Source organism: Amphiprion ocellaris, chromosome 2 (assembly GCF_022539595.1).
Source record: "Amphiprion ocellaris isolate individual 3 ecotype Okinawa chromosome 2, ASM2253959v1, whole genome shotgun sequence".
NCBI lineage: Eukaryota > Metazoa > Chordata > Actinopteri > Pomacentridae > Amphiprion > Amphiprion ocellaris.
In genome coordinates this window covers 28,741,066-28,759,000 of record NC_072767.1, presented here as the reverse complement: position 1 = coordinate 28,759,000, position 17,935 = coordinate 28,741,066, and the positions used below count along the sequence as shown (strand labels likewise).

Sequence of the window (17,935 nt, the reverse complement as noted above, 5' to 3'; positions counted from 1 at the left end):
CACTGAAAAACATCAAAGGGTATCTCAAACACCCTATACCAGAAACCCAAAAATTACAACATACAGCCGTGAGTACAATACCACTTAAATATCAAATGAATGTGTTGTGTTGCTTTCTCTTCTTTCTCTGTCTCTTTAAAATACCCCAAAGCTGTCCTATTGGATTCAAGTCGGGTGACATACTTGGTCACAGTTTCTTCAGAAACTGTGTGCTTTGGATCATTGCCATTTTGTAATATTTCTCTTCTGCCAAGGTTCTTCAGTCTAGGAGTCATCTTGTCAGCCAGTATTGTGGTATTTCATGGCGCATCTACAAATGTCATCTTCCCAACACCTTTTGTAGCCCCACGTCATTCACACTCCCACCTCCACACTTCACTGTCAGGGCTATGCATTCACTGTGGTGGTCCTGGCCAGGTTCATGCGAAACACAGTGTACCCCATCTGAGCCGAACAAATTTATCTTGACCATCTTCTGACCAAAGAACATGGGTCAATATATAATTGAGGGACTTTTCTCTAGAATAAACAACACTTGCATAAATGTTTATTAAAAGTAAACAAATTAATGCTTTTATGTTCATTATGATTATGTCTTTACAAATCCCATAACTATTTATTAAATGTCAACTAAATAAACCTCCAAATTTAATAACAACCACCGTCTAATTAGCTAAACAATAATAAAGTGAGCTTATTCAAATATAGCTCTGATTGTGTTCTTTTTATTAAGTTGAGATAATCATGACAGATATTTCTTTATTGGCAATATATCAAATTTTATATGGAAAAAAACAAATTGTATCTGTGTCTTTCTGAGGCTTTCTGAGTTATTTAATATAAAGTAGTGTGTGAGTCAAGTGTGGATTTATCGCATGTCATGTCGCATGTTTACTACAATATCTTTATAAATAATTTTCAAATAAAATTTTACTCAATTGTATATACAATATTTAGAAGAATCTTTCTGTAAAAATGTCATGTGGTTTTTGGTTATAGGCGGCCATGTTGATTTTAGGCCTGAAAACAGCAAAAATGTCAACTATGATACCTGTCAGCTATGTCACAAAAAGTCCCGCAATTATATATTGACCCATTTGCTTCCAGTATTCATCAAGCTTCTTTTCATGTTCTTTAGCAAAGCTTCATCTGGTAGTTTTGTGTTGAAGAGCATGACATGTACTTTTTCTTGGATGCTGTCCATAGACGTTGATGTTATGCAATGTATTTCTCACTGTCTAAACCCTCACAGAAACCTGAAACACTTGTCTGTTTTTCAGAGCTAGTTTGTGCAAGTTACACAATCTGAGTTTTGAAATCTTCTGGCAACTGTTTTCCATGTGGAGTCATGGTGCAGACATGCAGACAGACACAGCCCATAGGTCCAAAACTGGAAAAGTTCACAAATCAATTTCTAATCACGTTCATTCAATTAGTGTAATTGTGCACTGAGTTTATTTTGAGTGATCACAGATTTTCTAACTTCACAGGTGTATTCAGTTTGGAGTACTTTGGAGCCTATAATTTCAATATAGTGTTTCTTAAGTAATTGTTTTTGCCTGCTCATAAGAGGAAGTTATTCTCAAAACTGAAATAATGTAGTTACTAAGAGGTGATCCAATTTTGAATGGTTTGACATTGAGGTGACTTCGCACAAAGTAGTTGTCACTTCTTTGGTATCCTGTATCAAACCACATGCTTTTATTCTGAAAAGGGTGAACCAGAAGTAGTTCTGTTTCCTGTTTAGGTTTCGTCTAGCTAGCCGGTAGGTCAACAATGCAGGTAAATACTTCAATATATCTTCTAAACTACGGTGTAGTGCTAAGTTAACTACATTATTTATTGGTATATGTGTTAGTACTCTGTGCTGTTTTTTGTTTGTTTTTGGGTTAATTATTTGTTGAACCCGCATTATCTAAAGTTAGCTTGCTGCGTTATGTAGCCGGTTAGCCGTTTAGCTAGCATAACGATATAACAATAAAGGTTGATGCGTATCTAAATTCCTCTGTTTCTGTTTTACAGTTTATTGCTCATAGCATATTTTAGTCGTTCTTCTGTATCAGAAAGAGGTTTCTTGTTTTTCAGCAGCGAGAAGAGAAGCAGTTGGAGGCGTCAGTGGAGTCGCTGATATCTCGGGTGGCTCATGTTAAAAACGCTCTGCACAGTTTCATTTATAAGTTGGAAAATGAATACGAGCGTTTAACATGGTGAGTAAAGCTGTTTTAAAAACGGGAACAGTTTGTTTCATCTTTTTTGTTCATAACCCGTATGAAACAGAACTTGTGTTGTTCCAGGGTCATTCCATGCAAATTCACCCACATTTCTGAACTTTTCCCAGTTCATGTCATGTTTTTTATTTAAATAATCGTGCAAAAAAAACAAAAAACAAAAAAACAAACACATCTACCGTAACCATGGGACCTTACAAAATCCTATAGTTTTACTCGAAATACTTTATGAGCTATTGTTTTTTGAAAATAGGCCTTCGATGTTAAATTTTAAAATTCAGCAATTCTTTTAATGCATCACCAATACCTTATTTTTTCACTGATTTTTTTTTTAAATTATTTTTGCTATATGTACCAGAAACCTCACGAAAAAGTTGGAACTTGTAATAATAAAAATCCACAATTTATCATCAAAACGAAACATCTTGAATTTTCAAAAATTCACATTTCCAACCAAGTTTTTGTTGTGGGTAGTAACATCTTAATTTTTTCTTACCAAAGTGTAATTTGGTGCTACATCAAAAATTGACTGCCACAGGTCTTCCTAAAGTTAACTTCAGAGCTGGACAATCCACTTTTTATGACATTTTAAGTGTATTTTTTCAGGAATGATTGTTTTGATTTCTTTAAAACTTTTTGAAGGGGATGTCTTCATATACATTGAAAGCATATTTAAAAATGAAAGATGTTATATTACTCTTAATTAACCATTTTTGGTAAATGTGCATTTCTTGCACTCGTATTACAACTCACAAAGTCTTAGAAACACAAATATTGAATTGGGAAAAGTGGATATGGAAATTTTAATTTTTCAAAAATTCATAACTCAGAAAGTATTAGGACTAGAGTTGTGGGATTTTGCAAAAATCCCATGGTAGAAGTCTTTGCGTGATTTTTTTCCTCAAGAAATACATGACAGGAACTGGAAGGCACTGGGTGAGTTAGCATGGGATGACCCCCCAGCAGTTTTGGACAGTGTCATTAGTTGACATAATGGTATTTTAGTAGGGGAATTAATTTGATTTGAATTGAGAATGTTTTTTTAGTCAAAAAAGTTTATTGAAGCCTTTCTGATATGGTGGTAAAACACTGGTAAAGACATCCAGATTAGGTTTTTGCTTTGGATGGCATTCAGATCTGGCTTTACACTTTAAACAGAGGTTTGTAGGACTGTTTTAAATGGTTAAATAAACTAGTCATGTATTCAAACTGCTAGATGTGTTTTTGTCACTTAGGCCCTCTGTTTTGGACAACTTTGCGCTTCTGTCTGGCCAGCTGAATACTATCAATAAGCTGCTCAGGAACGAGAAGACACCGTCTTTTCGAAACCAGGTTATAATACCACTGCTTCTTTCACCGGACCGAGATGAGGATTTGGCAGTGAGTATCAGAGCCGCTGAGTGATTTGTTAGCTTCTTTCTGAAGTGATTTCTCTGACCTGTCCATTACCTGGCTCTCAGAAACTCACAGAGCAGCGTGTTCCAGTGTTCAGCCATGAGATCGTACCAGATTACTTGCGAACTAAACCTGATCCAGAGGTGGAGGAGCAGGAGAAACAGCTGAGTACGGAGGCAGCACGTATTGGCCCTGAGGTGGCACAGGTAAGTTAGTTATCATGTGGATTGAATCAGTGCTGTTTAAGAATATTATTCAGTGCATTTTTATAATAATTTTGTTCAAGCCCCCTTGTTCTGTTTTCATCAACAGAAGCAGATCCAGACGTTGAACAAGCTGTGCTCTAATCTGCTGGAGAAGTTGAACAACCCTCGTGAAGACAGAGAGGCAGAAAACGCAGGTATGTTGTCCTTTTGCTGCAGATTGTTTTTTTAAAAATTAATTTGACAAAAAAACAAATGTCAACCTTTATGTTTTTTGCAGCACAGCGACAGAACAAACCATTTTTCAACCCTACCGACACTAATGCATTAGTTGCAGCTGTTGCATTTGGAAAGGGACTTTCTAAATGTAGACCCCCAGGCCCCGTGGCCCAGGGACACCCAGGACAGGGGCAAATGATGAGCGGAGGTCCAACCTTACAGCAGGTCACCATTGGTGGTGGTTCAGGCCAGCAAGCAGGTTTGGGAGGACCTGTAGCTCCACAGCAGCAAGGACAGCCAGGTAGGAGACCTGGAGACATGGGTTAGTATTTCACCTTAAGCACTACATTAAGAGTGGTTTATGTCCCATACATTGACTGATGCAGACTTTCAAAGTAGACAGGAGATGGACATTTGGCTTAATTCATATTCATTCATATGCATACTACAGTAGAGCAGAGGTGTGTGTTTGCTCTGCTATATAGACCATCGCATTCAACAGTCAAAACAACAACTACTTTATTTACAACTACCTAAATGATGAATGACAAAGATGTTGAAGGCTGAGTATCTCCTCAAGCAGCCTCTCTTCAGTTTTCCTTGCATATGTGCAGTTGATGCATTGCAGTGTAGACAGTCTGCATGATCACACATTTTGGGTTGCAGAGGTGTGGATATGGATCTTTGGCCTTTACACAGTATGATGACAGCCAAAGCAAGAAACAAGTACAAGCATAATAAAAAAAAAATAATTGTAGTCTTAAAAAGCTAATTTTTACTCTGGTATCAATGTTTCCCTGGCTGATTATTTGTCAGTCAGGGAAGCTGAATAATTATTTTAACAGCTACAATAATGGAACCTTACAGGTATTTAATTCCTTAAAGGAGCGGGAAAAAATGTAAACCTTTTGTTTAGTTATACAGTTGTGCTCATAAGTTTACATACCCTTGCAGAATTTATGATTTCTTGGCCATATTACAAAGAATATGAATGATAACACAAAAACCTTTCTTTCACTCATGGTTAGTGTTGTGCTATAGTATTTTATTATCAAACAACTGTGTTTATTCTTTTTAAATTATAATGACAATAGAAAGTACCCAAATGGCCCTGATCAAAAGTTTACATACCCTGGAGGTTTGGCCTGATAACAGACACAAGTTGACACAAACGGGTTTGAATGGCTACTAAAGGTAACCATCCTCACCTGTGATCTATTTGCTTGTAATCAGTGTGTGTGTATAAAAGGTCAGTGAGTTTCTGGGCTCTTGACAGACCCTTCATCTTTCATCCAGTGCTGCACTGACGTTTCTGGCTTCTAAATCATGGGGAAAGCAAAAGAATTGTCAAAGGATCTGCGGGAAAAGGTAATTTAACTGTATAAAACAGGAAAGGGATATAAAAAGATATCCAAGGATCTGAAAATGCCTATCAGCAGTGTTCAAACATTAATTAAGAAGTGGAAACTGAGGGGTTCTGTTGAAACCAAACCACGGTCAGGTAGACCAACAAAAATTTCAGCCACAGCTGCCAGAAAAATTGCTCGGGATGCAAAGAAAAACCCACAAATAAGTTCAGCTGAAATACAGGAGTCTCTGAAAAAAACTGGTGTGGCTGTTTCAAGATGCACAATAAGGAGGCACTTGAACAAAAATGGGCTCCATGGTCGAGTCGCCAGAAGAAAGTCGTTACTACGCAAATACCACAAAGCATCCCACTTACAATATGCCAAACAGCACAGAGACAAGCCTCAGATCTTCTGGAACAAAGTCATTTGGAGTGATGAGACCAAAATTGAACTTTTTGGCCACAACCATAAACGCTACATTTGGAGAGGAGTAAACAAGGCCTATAATGAGAAGTACACAATCCCTACTGTGAAACACGGAGGTGGATCGCTGATGTTTTGGGGATGTGTGAGCTACAGAGGCACAGGAAACAAGATGAATGCAGCATGTTATCAGAAAATACTGGAGGAAAACTTGCACTCATCAGCCTGGAAGCTGCACATGGGACATACTTGGACGTTCCAACATGACAACGATCCAAAGCACAAGGCCAAGTCCACCTGTCAGTGGCTACAACAGAATAAAGTAAAGTGAAGGCCACCTCAGTCTCCTGACCTCAATATCATTGAGCCACTCTGGGGAGATCTCAAACGTGCAGTTCATGTAAGGCAGCCCAAGAATTTACAGGAGGTGGAGGCTTTTTGCCAAGAAGAATGGGCAGCTTTACCATCTGACAAAATAAAGACCCTCATCTACAACTACCACAAAAGACTTCAAGCTGGCATTGATGTTAAAGGGGGGAATACACGGTATTAAGAACTGGGGTATGTAAACTTTTGATCAGGGTCATTTGAGTAGTTTCTGTTGTCAATATGATTTAAAAAGAGTAAATACAGTTGTTTGATAATAAATGGCTTCACCCAACCACTTACCATGTGTGAAAGGAAAGTTTTTGTGTTATCATTCATATTCTCTGAAAAATGACCAAGAAATCATAAATTCTGCCAGGGTATGTAAACTTATGAGCACAACTGTATATATTACTGTTCTTTAGCTCGCTGAGTGCAGCACTAATCTATAGTTTTGATACATCTACTCATTCATGGACTGTTTTTATTAGATACTTAGCACTCTGGTCCCATTTGGGTGTTTTTTATATTGCGAACTGTGAACTAAGGAAGTGTCAAAAAAAATTAAGGGATTGCAGGGGGCTGAATGAACTCTCACTTACAGATTTGCTGATGCAAACATACCATATGTTGAAAGTTAAGTTCTTTCCTGTTTCTGGCATTTTATGCTGTTGTCACATTTTTTTTTTAGCTTCTTTAATGATTTATTTTACAAAAATGAAAAAACCTGGAATCAGTATGTTCAGCATTTTCCTCAGTGCCCACAGGGCTCAAGAATAGTGGAAAAGATTGTGACTCTAGATACATTTTATGTTTTACTACCTGGATTTTTATTTTGTTCCATACAGCCTGCAGCTGCAGTTTAATCAAAAAGTCCCTTAATTTTTGCCACATGACTGTTGGTCACAGCTGAATCACAAGATTTACTTAATTTTTAAGGCACTGAATAACACCTCACAGATGAGTAAAGTCAAGGAACCCCGGAGCGCTAAGTCAGACAATTCTTTCTGTTTTTACAGTTTCTGGCTCTAATAAAATTATGTGATTTTGACAATTTCTATTGAAAAAGACCACAAACCTTTCATATCCAGTGATAGGTTTTGAGGTTCAGAGGGTCAAACAGTCATATCATGTGTTTTAAACTAATCTCCTCCTATTTTTCTTTCTTAGGAAAAATGCCCAGCAGCATCAAAACAAACATCAAGTCTGCATCTGGTTCAATGCATCCTTACAACCGATGAGCTCCTTCTTTCTCATCTGGTCAACTTACACGTGTTACATTTCAGAGACTCTCCCAACAGTGGCAACGTTAACAGTACAGACACATCACCTTTTCATGGTTTGTTGTATTCGTGGAATGGACTAACTTATAAGAAGCTGTCTTTGTGAGCTCTGAAAACATCTCCACATCATTTGTTTTTTAATACCATGTCTGGTGGAGCCACTAGATGGCAGTATGCTGTCATTAATGGGATTCAAGCCGCTTTATATGTTGGACTCTTGACACTTTCTCAATAAAGTATGTTCAAAGGACTGTGTGGTTGTGTAATGAATAGACTGCAATCAATATTCAGATTGGTAAGTGTTAATACACTGAAGGTTCTGCTTGTCTGTGTACATAAAGAAACTAATCATTCTTAGTCTTGACGCATACAAGACATTCCCCATCAAATGACCATCCTAACATGTTAGACAGGCACCATGATCTGATGTCTGCTCCGTATTTCTGCCAGTTTCCTCTTCCTGTGCTCGTCTTTGTCCATTTTGCTGCAGTACCAAAGGCGAGAATAATGAGGGTGGACGTTGCTCTGTGTGGCCTGATAATGTCAAAGTGTTTAAGGGGGGAAATGAGGAAGTATCGGTGCTGACGTGTGAGGGGGGCCTCTCTCTGTGCCGGCTCTCTCTGTCCACTCCAATCCCTGTCCTGCTGCACAGCACAGTGACCGTGCTGCTGTCACAGCATGCAGGCCCATGGCTGACCTACATACACCCTCTGTCCCCAAACAGGCAGACGTCTCGCTGTGTCAGCCGCTGTGGTCGGACGCTCTGCTGAGACAGCTCAAAGCTGCGCAAGGTCACAGATCTGTCCACAGATGAGGTCTAAATGATAAACAAAGACCTAATGAGCAGCGTCCTGCAAACCTCACAAAAAAGCCAAGGTTTTCTGCCAAACCTCCACCCAAAATTACAAGACGAGGCACTATTTGCCAAATGATGTTGCATCTGCTACATGCGTTGTACATTAGAGAGGTCAGTTCTCTGTTTTTCATAGAACAATAGAGGTTTTTTTTTCAGTTTTTCCTGCTTTGCATACATGTTTAGCTAAGAAATCCATCAATGACCATGTCTTTAGTTTGTATGTTACTTTTTTTTGGTGTAGTAATCAATTATTGTGCAGATTTCCAATCTTAAGTTGGAGTTAATTTTCAGTATAGACTTTAGGTAAATGTAAGAAAATATACACATGAAAACACTGGTACTTGGAAGAATATGCCAAAAGGACTAGATGCTCAATATGGGTCTGCTAACGTAATTTGCTTGTTTTGAATATGAATGTTGCATGTGGAATTGAACATAATTTAAACAAAAAATAATAAAGGTATCTGTTTATTTTTTGCTGATAAAAAGCAAGACTAGAATCAATAATTGCATCTTGAGTGCTAACCCACCATATATTGTAAATACATACTGTAGGCATTTAACAGTATTGTTTTCTGTAAAATTCTGCACCTCTTTTAGTACACATTAAGTCTGACAGGCAAAAGGCAAATCACAGTGACCGTTCAATGTAGCTTTGAAGCTACAAAACAGGATTTTTGATAAGAATTTTTCACAACATATTTTTACATGTAAATAATACTTTCTAATAATTTTTAGGTCATTTATTTGCCTTTTCTGGAGCTTTCAACTGTATCGCTCAGACATTGATGAAGATTTTTCTGTTTTCAAAGAATTAACACTCATCCTGAAAAAAAATGTTGAAATCATATCTGATGATGAATCACCTAACTGTACCAAAGATATTTCTAAATGTAAATGACTGGCGTAGGTTTGGCCTGCTGAAGATTGTAAAAGTGACAGTTTACTGTGTCTGGAAAATATGTTGAACGTTTTTAGGTGGAATTTTCTTCCAAACCGTTTTTAGGTTTACATTTAAGGATGTTTAGGATGGCATATTCTTCCAAACCAACTTCTCAGGTCTACATTTCAGGTGTAATATTCCTCCATACTAACTTTTTTGGTCTACATTGAAGGATTTTTTCTAAACCACCCTTTCGGATCTATATTTGAGGTTTTAGGTGGAATATTCCTTTTAACCAGCCCCTCAGGTCTCTGAGGATTTTGGATGGAATACTTGGTTAAACCAACATTTTAGGTGCATGTCCAAGGATTTTTGGTGGAATGTTCCTTTAAGGTGGATGTGTGAGGACCTTGTAGCTGGAATACTTTCTGAAACCAACCTTTTAGGTCAACATTCAAAGATTTAAGGTGGAATATTCCTTTAAATCAACCTAAATTTCATGTTTTGATCATTATCAAGTGAGAAACTTCAATCTAGACTCCTTATAATGACGTTTGAGATTTATGCTGCTGTTATTTGTTTAGTCCAGACATGACAGAAATCCACAACTGTAATTTTATTTCAGGACTTGGTTATTAAAAGTCAAAACAATCCATGTGACTCTAAAAACTCAACAGCTTTACAAACTCTAAGATTAAAATCTCCACAAGGATCCAAAATAAGTTGGACTTATACATGAGAGCTTTAATTATTCTTCATCTACTTCCTGAAAAGTTTGGTCAATAAAAAAGACAAAAAATAATATTTTCAGCTGAACTAAAGACAGACTTTGTGATTTTTCTGCTCACATGTTGTGTTGTTGTAAACTTACTCTTTCAAATAAATAGCCACCTAACCCCCTGGAATCCAGCGTTTGTCCTGTTTTTGTGTTGCTCCTCGGTGACCCTAGACAGCCGGGTCCTAATGTTTTTTGAGCAACACATCATACTATGACGTTTTTACAATGATGGTTCTACTATGGAACCAGTTTGACATGTTCAGGCATTCTTTGTGTGAAAACTCAGAGATTTCAGGTATCAGAAGGTGGTTTTCAACTTTCTTTGTTAACTTTCTGCTTCAACTTTAAATTAAATTTCCTTCACTAAGCCAGCCCTCTGGACTTCCAGTAAGCTGTGTTCCTATTGGCTGTCCAGGTGGCTGCTTGGTATTATCAGGAACACCTGAGCAACTCAGTGTCTTCCTGCTTTATTTGGCTGGAGTCAAAAACATTTCCTCTGCTTCTCTTCACCGGGTTTGGTTCCGTTGCTGTAGTTTGTTCTTTAGGCGTTGGCTTGCAGCTTCCAGCAGTAAAATCGTCTTTAATGTGTTTCTTGGTGTGTTTTAGGGCTTTGTACTGGATAGTTGTCTTGGTAAATGAGGTTCTTTAGCCACAGTTAGCACATGGTGTTAATGTGTGCAGTGATTAGTGGGTTTGGTGCAGCTGCGTTGTGTCTTTATCTTGGCTGTAGTGAGTCTTTAGAGGTTTTTGGTCAGACACATTCTGTATTCTTCTTTGTGAACCAACGTTGGTTGTCCAGAAGGTAAGAGTTCCTGTCCTGATTCTCTGTTCTCAGAGGTTCTCTGGTAGGCTGCAGGAGACTTTAGTGTTTGGCTTGTGCTAGTTTGGTTTTTGTACAGTTTCATTTGGACGACTATCTTGAGGCCCCTCCATGTGGTTTAGTGAGGTTTTCTGGAACAGTTCTACAAAGCAACCTGCAGCAGAAGAGACTTTGAGAGTTTTTAGGAAGTTCTGGAGACCAGACTTTAGAGCAGCAGAAACATTTGTCAGCAGTTTGAGCAGGAGAAGGTGAGCTTCGGAGTAGAAATGAGATGGAAACCTTCTTGACCCGTGTTGTGAGGTCCTGTACGAAGAGTTTGAGCAGGTTGTGAAGATTCTGTAGTTCTTTGGTCTGAAAGCACAAGAAGAGTCTACTCATTAAAGGAGAAAACAGGAGATATTGTTGGTTCTTCTGTGACTCTGCAGTTTCCAGTTTCCTTAGACTGAATATCAAGTTTATATTTTAAATGATTTGCCATGTGAGCCCAAGAAGACTTCAATAAACTCCCCCCATCCCCTGGACACAACATATTTTATTACCATGTTAAAATTTTTATTTTTTTTATGTTTTTGAGTTTTAATCATAGTTTTAGCATAGTTTTTTCTCTTTGCTTGTTTAGTTTTGTCATCTGTATAAAAGGTGCTAAACAAATAAAGTTGAATTGATAAACTGAATAATGGATTAACTCATGATTGTGACAACAGAAGTATTTTCATTGTGATTTAAGGGTTAATTTCATCTTTAAGGTTGGGGTTAAAATCTTGACAGGAAAAGAAGATTAAAGAAATACACTACATAACAAAACGCAATTAAATCAAAGGATAAAAAATTTCATACAATAAAACTTTTAAAAAGTTTTATTTTTAAAAAGTATTTTTTAAACATTTAATTATCTAAAATATTTTATCTGTAATTGTTAATATTTTTATTTTAATAATTTTGTTCAATTTCATAATTACATGTTTTGTATCTTATGTGATTATCTAATTAAACATTTTGTCTGTTAAATACAATTAAATTATATTAAACAGACAAAATAATTAGATAATCACACAAGATACAAAACATGTAATTATGAAATTGAACAAAATTATTAAAATAAAAATCTTAACAATTACAGATAAAATATTTTAGATAATTAAACGTTTAAAAAATACAATTAAACAAGAAGAATATTAAACATTTAAAAAAATACAAAACATTTAATTAGATTATTAAACCTTTAAAAAGACAAAACATTTAATTAAAAAATTAAATGTTTAATTAGAAAATTAAATCTTAAAGACAATAAAACTTCAAATAGGAATTAAACAGAAAATACAATGAAGCATTTATAAAGAAAATTAAACATTAAAAGGTGGTAAAACATTTAAAAAGAAAAACCTGAAAGATTTAATTGAAACATTAAATATTGGGAAAGAAAAAAATTTCAAACAAGCCGATAAAACATTTGAAAAAACAATTAAACATTAAAAAGACAAAACATTTCTAAATCAAACCAGACATTAGAAAAGAATAAAAGGTGAGAAAAGAGCAAAACTAAACGTTGAAGAAGAATCAAACTAAAGACAAAACATTTGAAAAGACACCAGTTAAACTTTAGAAGATCAAATTAAACAGAAGAGACAATAAAATGATCAAAAAGAGCAAAAACAGATAAAGGTCTTCAAGTGTTTTCTAGTCTGAAACGAAAACATCAAGTTGTTTCTTCAAACATTTCCTCTTTCTATGTTCTTGGTTTGATTGTGGATAGATTTACTAAGAACTCATTTCAGAAAACTGCTTTCCAGATAAAGTCTACTAGTAGTTGAAGGCACTGATCAAACTAATGTTACCTTCTGATCTCCACAAACTTTACTGTTCAGTGAAGAGAATCAAAGTTTGTTCAGGATTTCTAAAAAACCCACAGGTGAAGGTCTGAGAAGAACTCAGATGGATGGTCTAAATGTGAAATCAAGACTCATGGTCACAAGTTTTAAGGCTTCTGTTAACCAGAAAGTTCAAACTAACAGAGAAGTACTGAGAAACTTTTATGATTTCAGTCCTCAGACTGTCTGAAGGTTCAAACTAACAGAGAAGTACTCAAGAACTTTTAGGTTTTCAGTCCTCAGACTGTCTAAAGGTTCAAACTAACAGAGAACTGCTCAAGAACTTTTAGGTTTTCAGTCCTCAGACTGTCTGAAGGTTCAAACTAACAGAGAAGTACTCAGGAACTTAGACGATATCAGTCCTTGGACTGTCTGAAAGTTCAGTCTAACAGAGAACTACTGAGGGACTTAGAAAATTTCAGTCCTCAGACTGTCTGAAAGTTAAATCTAACAGAGAACTACTGTGGGACTTAGAAAATTTCAGCCCTCAGACTGTGTGAAAGCTCAGGTCCTGAGGACTCGGGAGGTGTGGAGGCTTTGGAAAGTCTTGGAACTGAGGGTTCCACCCTCCAGCTCAAAGGCTGAAGTCCAACCTCCTGAGAAAAACGGTCGAGTCGAGACTCGAGTTTAAAAAAAAACTCGAAAATGACAAAAAATAGATGATAAATGCGCAAAAAAAAGAAGATTTAGTATCTGAGCGAGTAGCTCAGGGGGATAAGAGGAGTGACTACAGAGTGGAGGGTCGCAGGTTCAAGACCCACCACCGGCACCTTTCTTTGTTTGTCTTTGTCAGGATTTTGATAAAACTTAAGAAGGGTCTGGTCTTGAACCAGCGACCTGCAGCTCCATAGGCAAATCCTTAACTCACTGAGCTACAGATCAGATACAAAGAAATGATTTCGTCGTCCCTTTGGCATCGTAGTTCCTCAAGTGACCACATGGGCAGAGCCAAGGCGGAGTCTGGGTGGAGTCAGGGCGGAGAGTAGGCGGGGAGGTGGGTGGCGGCCTCCCCCCTCTGCTCCCCAGCCTCCCACCACACCTTCCCCCGCCCGACGAGTTCTTCGAGTCTCCACGAGTTCTTCGAGTCTCGACAGGTTTTCCCCAGTTTCTGGAGTTTCCACCAGGTCGGAGGCAGAACAAGTTGTCATGAAGAGGTGTTGAAGTTGGCCAGGATGGACTGACTTTTTACAGCGACTAGAAGGAAAACCACTAGAAGAGCAGGTCTTTAACCACCGTCCATAAAATCCATGGAGTCGCTCCAGAGAAATGAAGGAAGGTCAACTTTTATCAACCTTCATCCAGATGTTCAACTTCATATCTTTACTTGGAGATTTTTAGCACCACAAACCTTTAGTATCACACTTTATTATCATTTATTAGGACTTTAATGGAATCCACCAGCAGATTTACTTTTTGGTGACAAACTTTATTCTTGTCATCGTGGGACTGCAGTATTTAAAACTGTTCCTTCTATTTGACCTCATGTTTATTAGTTTTAGTGGAGAAACTTATTTTAATTGTCGATTAATCTCTCAAAAACCAAGTAATAAATTGGATTAGTCAAGAGGTTTAAATTTCTTACTTTCTCATATTTTAAATATGACAAAAAATATAAAAATAAAGCGTCTTGAGACAAATTGACCTGTAATTGGTGTTATATAAATAAAACTGAATTAAAATTGTTTGTATCTTGTAATGGAGTAATTCAGCCATATATGTTGGAAAACACATTTTCTTTGTCCATTAATCTGTTGATTGTTTTCTCCAGTAATTCATTTCTTGTTTTGGTTTATAAAATGCCAAACCCAAATATATTCAGTTTACTGTCATAAAAACCAAAACGATTTACATTCATGATGCAGGAATCAGGCAGTTTTTCACTTTTTATCTTAGTTTAGTCAGAAAGATAGTTGATAATGTGTGAATTGTTGCAGCTTGTGAGCCGTAAAAGGTTTTAATCTTTGGGGCCGAGTGTCGAAAAACATTTAGAAACCAACAAAACACTCAAGGATTTGAACATCGTTAAAGGGAAATCCAACTTTGCATGACAATGTCTAATTAAAGGACATTTATTTCCAACGTAAATGTGTGATATTCATCCTCTGGAGCTTTCTCTTCACATCGTCTTCCACCTGGACTGGTTTGGTCAGGAGCATGTGCAACAAACATTTGAAAAACTGCACTTTAACATCAATGACACTGAAGTTTAATCTCTACATAAATGAGACTGATTCTGGGTGCTGCTCTGTCATTAAGTCCTAAGTTTACGGAAAGTTCAAACAAAAGAGGACAGTTCAGATAAGACTTGAGAAGGAGCTAATTTTGAACAAACATCTCAGACTTTCTGAGCTTCAGCACCTATAGCAAGATATTTTAACAACAAGCAACTCCAGAGATCCCGAAGTTGCAGAGAGTTAGCTTTAGCTGAGCCAAAGAACATGTGGGACGCTAACCTAGCAAACATTTCAGACTTTTCTCTGTGAATTCTGAGAAATAATTTACTATTTAATGACAGAGCTACACATCTTAACTCGGCCTCCTTAAAACAGACTCTAATTCAGTGTCATCCATCCATATTAAAGTGCAGTTACCCAAAATGTTTGTTGCATGAGCTCCAACAAATCCTGTCCAGGTAGAAGGCCACTTTGACAAACAGGAAGTGGAAGATTCCAAGCAGATTTATAGAAGGGGGAACCGGACTGTACTCAGTGTGGTCGAGTATAGAGGGGTGTTTTGTGGGTTTTTAAGGCTGATAATGATTATTAGTGAGACATTTGGAGTAGATATTCATTTGCAGGAAATGAAAGTATTTAAAATCTTGAAGTTAAACTCAGAAGAACACAAACGCTAACAGAAAACTTTGTTGATACGTTTTTGTTTTGTTTACAGATGTTAAGTTAAAGGAGTTTTATTCGTGATGTATAACCAATCAAATCACTCCAGAAGACAGAGCGACCACAGGTAGATAAAGGTTCAGAGCCAAAGTAGCACCATTTTTAAATTTATTTATTACCGTAAATCAGTAAAAAATAAAATACTGATAATCAGTAAATCAGTCAGCCCACAATCACTACAATTCTACAATGTATGTGTCTTTCCTTTGACTTGTTATTTGTACAATATACGATGTATATGATGGCGTTTTTTCATACCAAAGGCTATACTATGATGTTTTCTAAGAGACATATGATGCTACTCTGTTTGTTCTGGCCCTGAGCCACTGCACTCCTCCTCTGTTGTTTTCTGGATTGTACTCAGCTGCATGCCTTCGTCCACCCGGCCTCCGTTGACTCGTCCCCCCTGCCGTCTCTGGAGCTGAAGCTGGATTGGAACAGACCAAAGTACAGTCCAATCACTATGCCAACTGCCTCTCAAAAGGCTCCTTCATCTGGCAGGTGGCAGCACTTCTTCTGAGGGGAAGCTGAGCTGGCCCGGCAGAACTTTGGAGATGTGTTCCAGTGGTTGGTGGATGTGTGAGGAGATAAAGAGGGACCTTTGAATTGTTCAGAAAGGAAAACAGGGAACCCATTGGTGGTTTTAGTTTAGGGTGCTACTGCGGTGTGTTTTTGGGTTTTAAGAGGTGAACAGGAAGAGTTTTTTTCGTATTGATTATCCTTTACTTTGTTCCTGGTTGGAATGCCCATCAATGTCAATGTGAAGTTCACTTTCAGTTCTGTTTATTTATTTTTATTTTACTAACACCCAATTGCTTTTAACCCCCCCAAGTTTGTGTTGTGTTGTTGTAAACTTACGCTTTCAAAGGATAATCGTCTAACCCTCTGGAAACCATCGTTTGGACTGTTTATGTGTTGCTCTTCACCTACGTCAGACAGCGGGGACAAAATGTTTTGGGGGCGAAAGGCTTTTCTATGACGTTTTTAGAGCGACATGCTATACTATGATGTTTTTCGAGTGACATGCTATTATGACGTTTTTTGGACGACATGCTATACTATGACATTTTTAGAGTGACATGCTACACTATGATGTTTTTTGGCCAACATGCTATACTATGATGTTTTTTGGACGACATGCTATACTATGACGTTTTTTGGACGACATGCTATACTATGACGTTTTTTGGACGACATGCTATACTATGACGTTTTTTGGACGACATGCTATACTGTGACGTCGTTTTGGGCGACACGCTAGACTATGATGTTTTTAGAGCGGCATGCTATACTATGACGTTTTTAGAGTGACATGCTACACTATGATGTTTTTTGGCCGACATGCTATACTATGACGTTTTTAGAGCGACATGCTATACTATGACCTTTTTTGAGCGACATGCTATACTATGATGTTTTTTGGCCGACATGCTATACTATGATGTTTTTAGAGCAACATGCTATACTATGACGTTTTTAGAGCGACATGCTACACTATGATGTTTTTTGGCTGACATGCTAAACTATGACGTTTATTGGACCAAAGTCTACACTATGACATTTTTTTAACGACATGCTATACTTTGACGTTTTAAGAGCGACATGCTATACTATGATGTTTTTTGGCCGACATGGTAAACTATGATGTTTATTGAACCAAAGGCTATATTATGACATTTTTTGAGCGACATGCTATACTGTGACGTTTTTAGCGCGACATGCTATACTATGTTTTTTGGATGAAAGGCTATACTATGACGTTTTTAGAGTGACATGCTATACTATGACGTTTATTGAGCGACATGCTATACTATGGCATTTTTAGAGCCACATGCTATACTATGTCGTTTTTTTGAGAGACATGCTAAACTATGATGTTTTTTGGCCGACATGCTAAACTATGTTGTTTTCAGAGCGACATACTATACTATGACGTTTGTTGGACCAAAGGCTATACTATGACATTTTTTGAGCGACATGCTATACGATGACGTTTTTAGTGCGACATGATATACTATGACATTTTTTGGACGAAAGGCTATACTAAGACGTTTATTGGACGACGGGCTATACGATGACATTTTTAGAGCGACATCCTATACTATGACGTTTGTTGGACCAAAGGCTATACTATGGCATTTTTTGAGCGACATGCTATACTATGACGTTTTTTGAGCAACATGCTATACTATGACGTTTTTTGTAATAAAACCCTGTTTCTGCCAGTCTGCCTCATGTCTGCTCTGTGGGACTCACATTTGGGTTCTGAATCTCCTACAAACCGTAACTACAACGCCATAGTATACTATGTCGAATAAAAATGCGATTTTTCAAACATGTTGTAAAAACGTGCCATATGATGAAATAATG

General features: G+C 37.2%; 1 protein-coding gene and 1 long non-coding RNA gene across 3 annotated transcripts in view; one reads left to right on the top strand and one right to left on the bottom strand.

Moving 5' to 3' along the window:
* The first annotated feature begins 899 nt into the window (after window positions 1-899).
* med8 (mediator complex subunit 8) lies at window positions 900-7,716 on the top strand. Of its 2 annotated transcripts, none has more exons than XM_035953533.2 (7): window positions 900-1,782; window positions 2,086-2,207; window positions 3,464-3,608; window positions 3,689-3,829; window positions 3,936-4,023; window positions 4,107-4,367; window positions 7,354-7,716. In XM_035953533.2, exons 1-7 carry the CDS (start codon window positions 1,777-1,779, stop codon window positions 7,422-7,424), a joined length of 834 nt encoding a protein of 277 aa, XP_035809426.1. In that variant the 5' UTR covers window positions 900-1,776; the 3' UTR covers window positions 7,425-7,716. The 2 variants fall into 2 exon arrangements, with proteins under 2 accessions (XP_035809426.1, XP_023137465.1); XM_023281697.3 differs by having other exon boundaries at window positions 1,599-1,782; window positions 4,107-4,346.
* Window positions 7,717-9,078: 1,362 nt separating this feature from the next.
* LOC129350116 (uncharacterized) overlaps window positions 9,079-17,935 on the bottom strand; it is a 19,853-nt gene continuing 10,996 nt past the window's right edge. The window contains exon 3 of the long non-coding RNA XR_008603362.1: window positions 9,079-11,154. This is a non-coding gene — a long non-coding RNA (uncharacterized LOC129350116). The remainder of the gene's footprint in view (window positions 11,155-17,935) is intronic.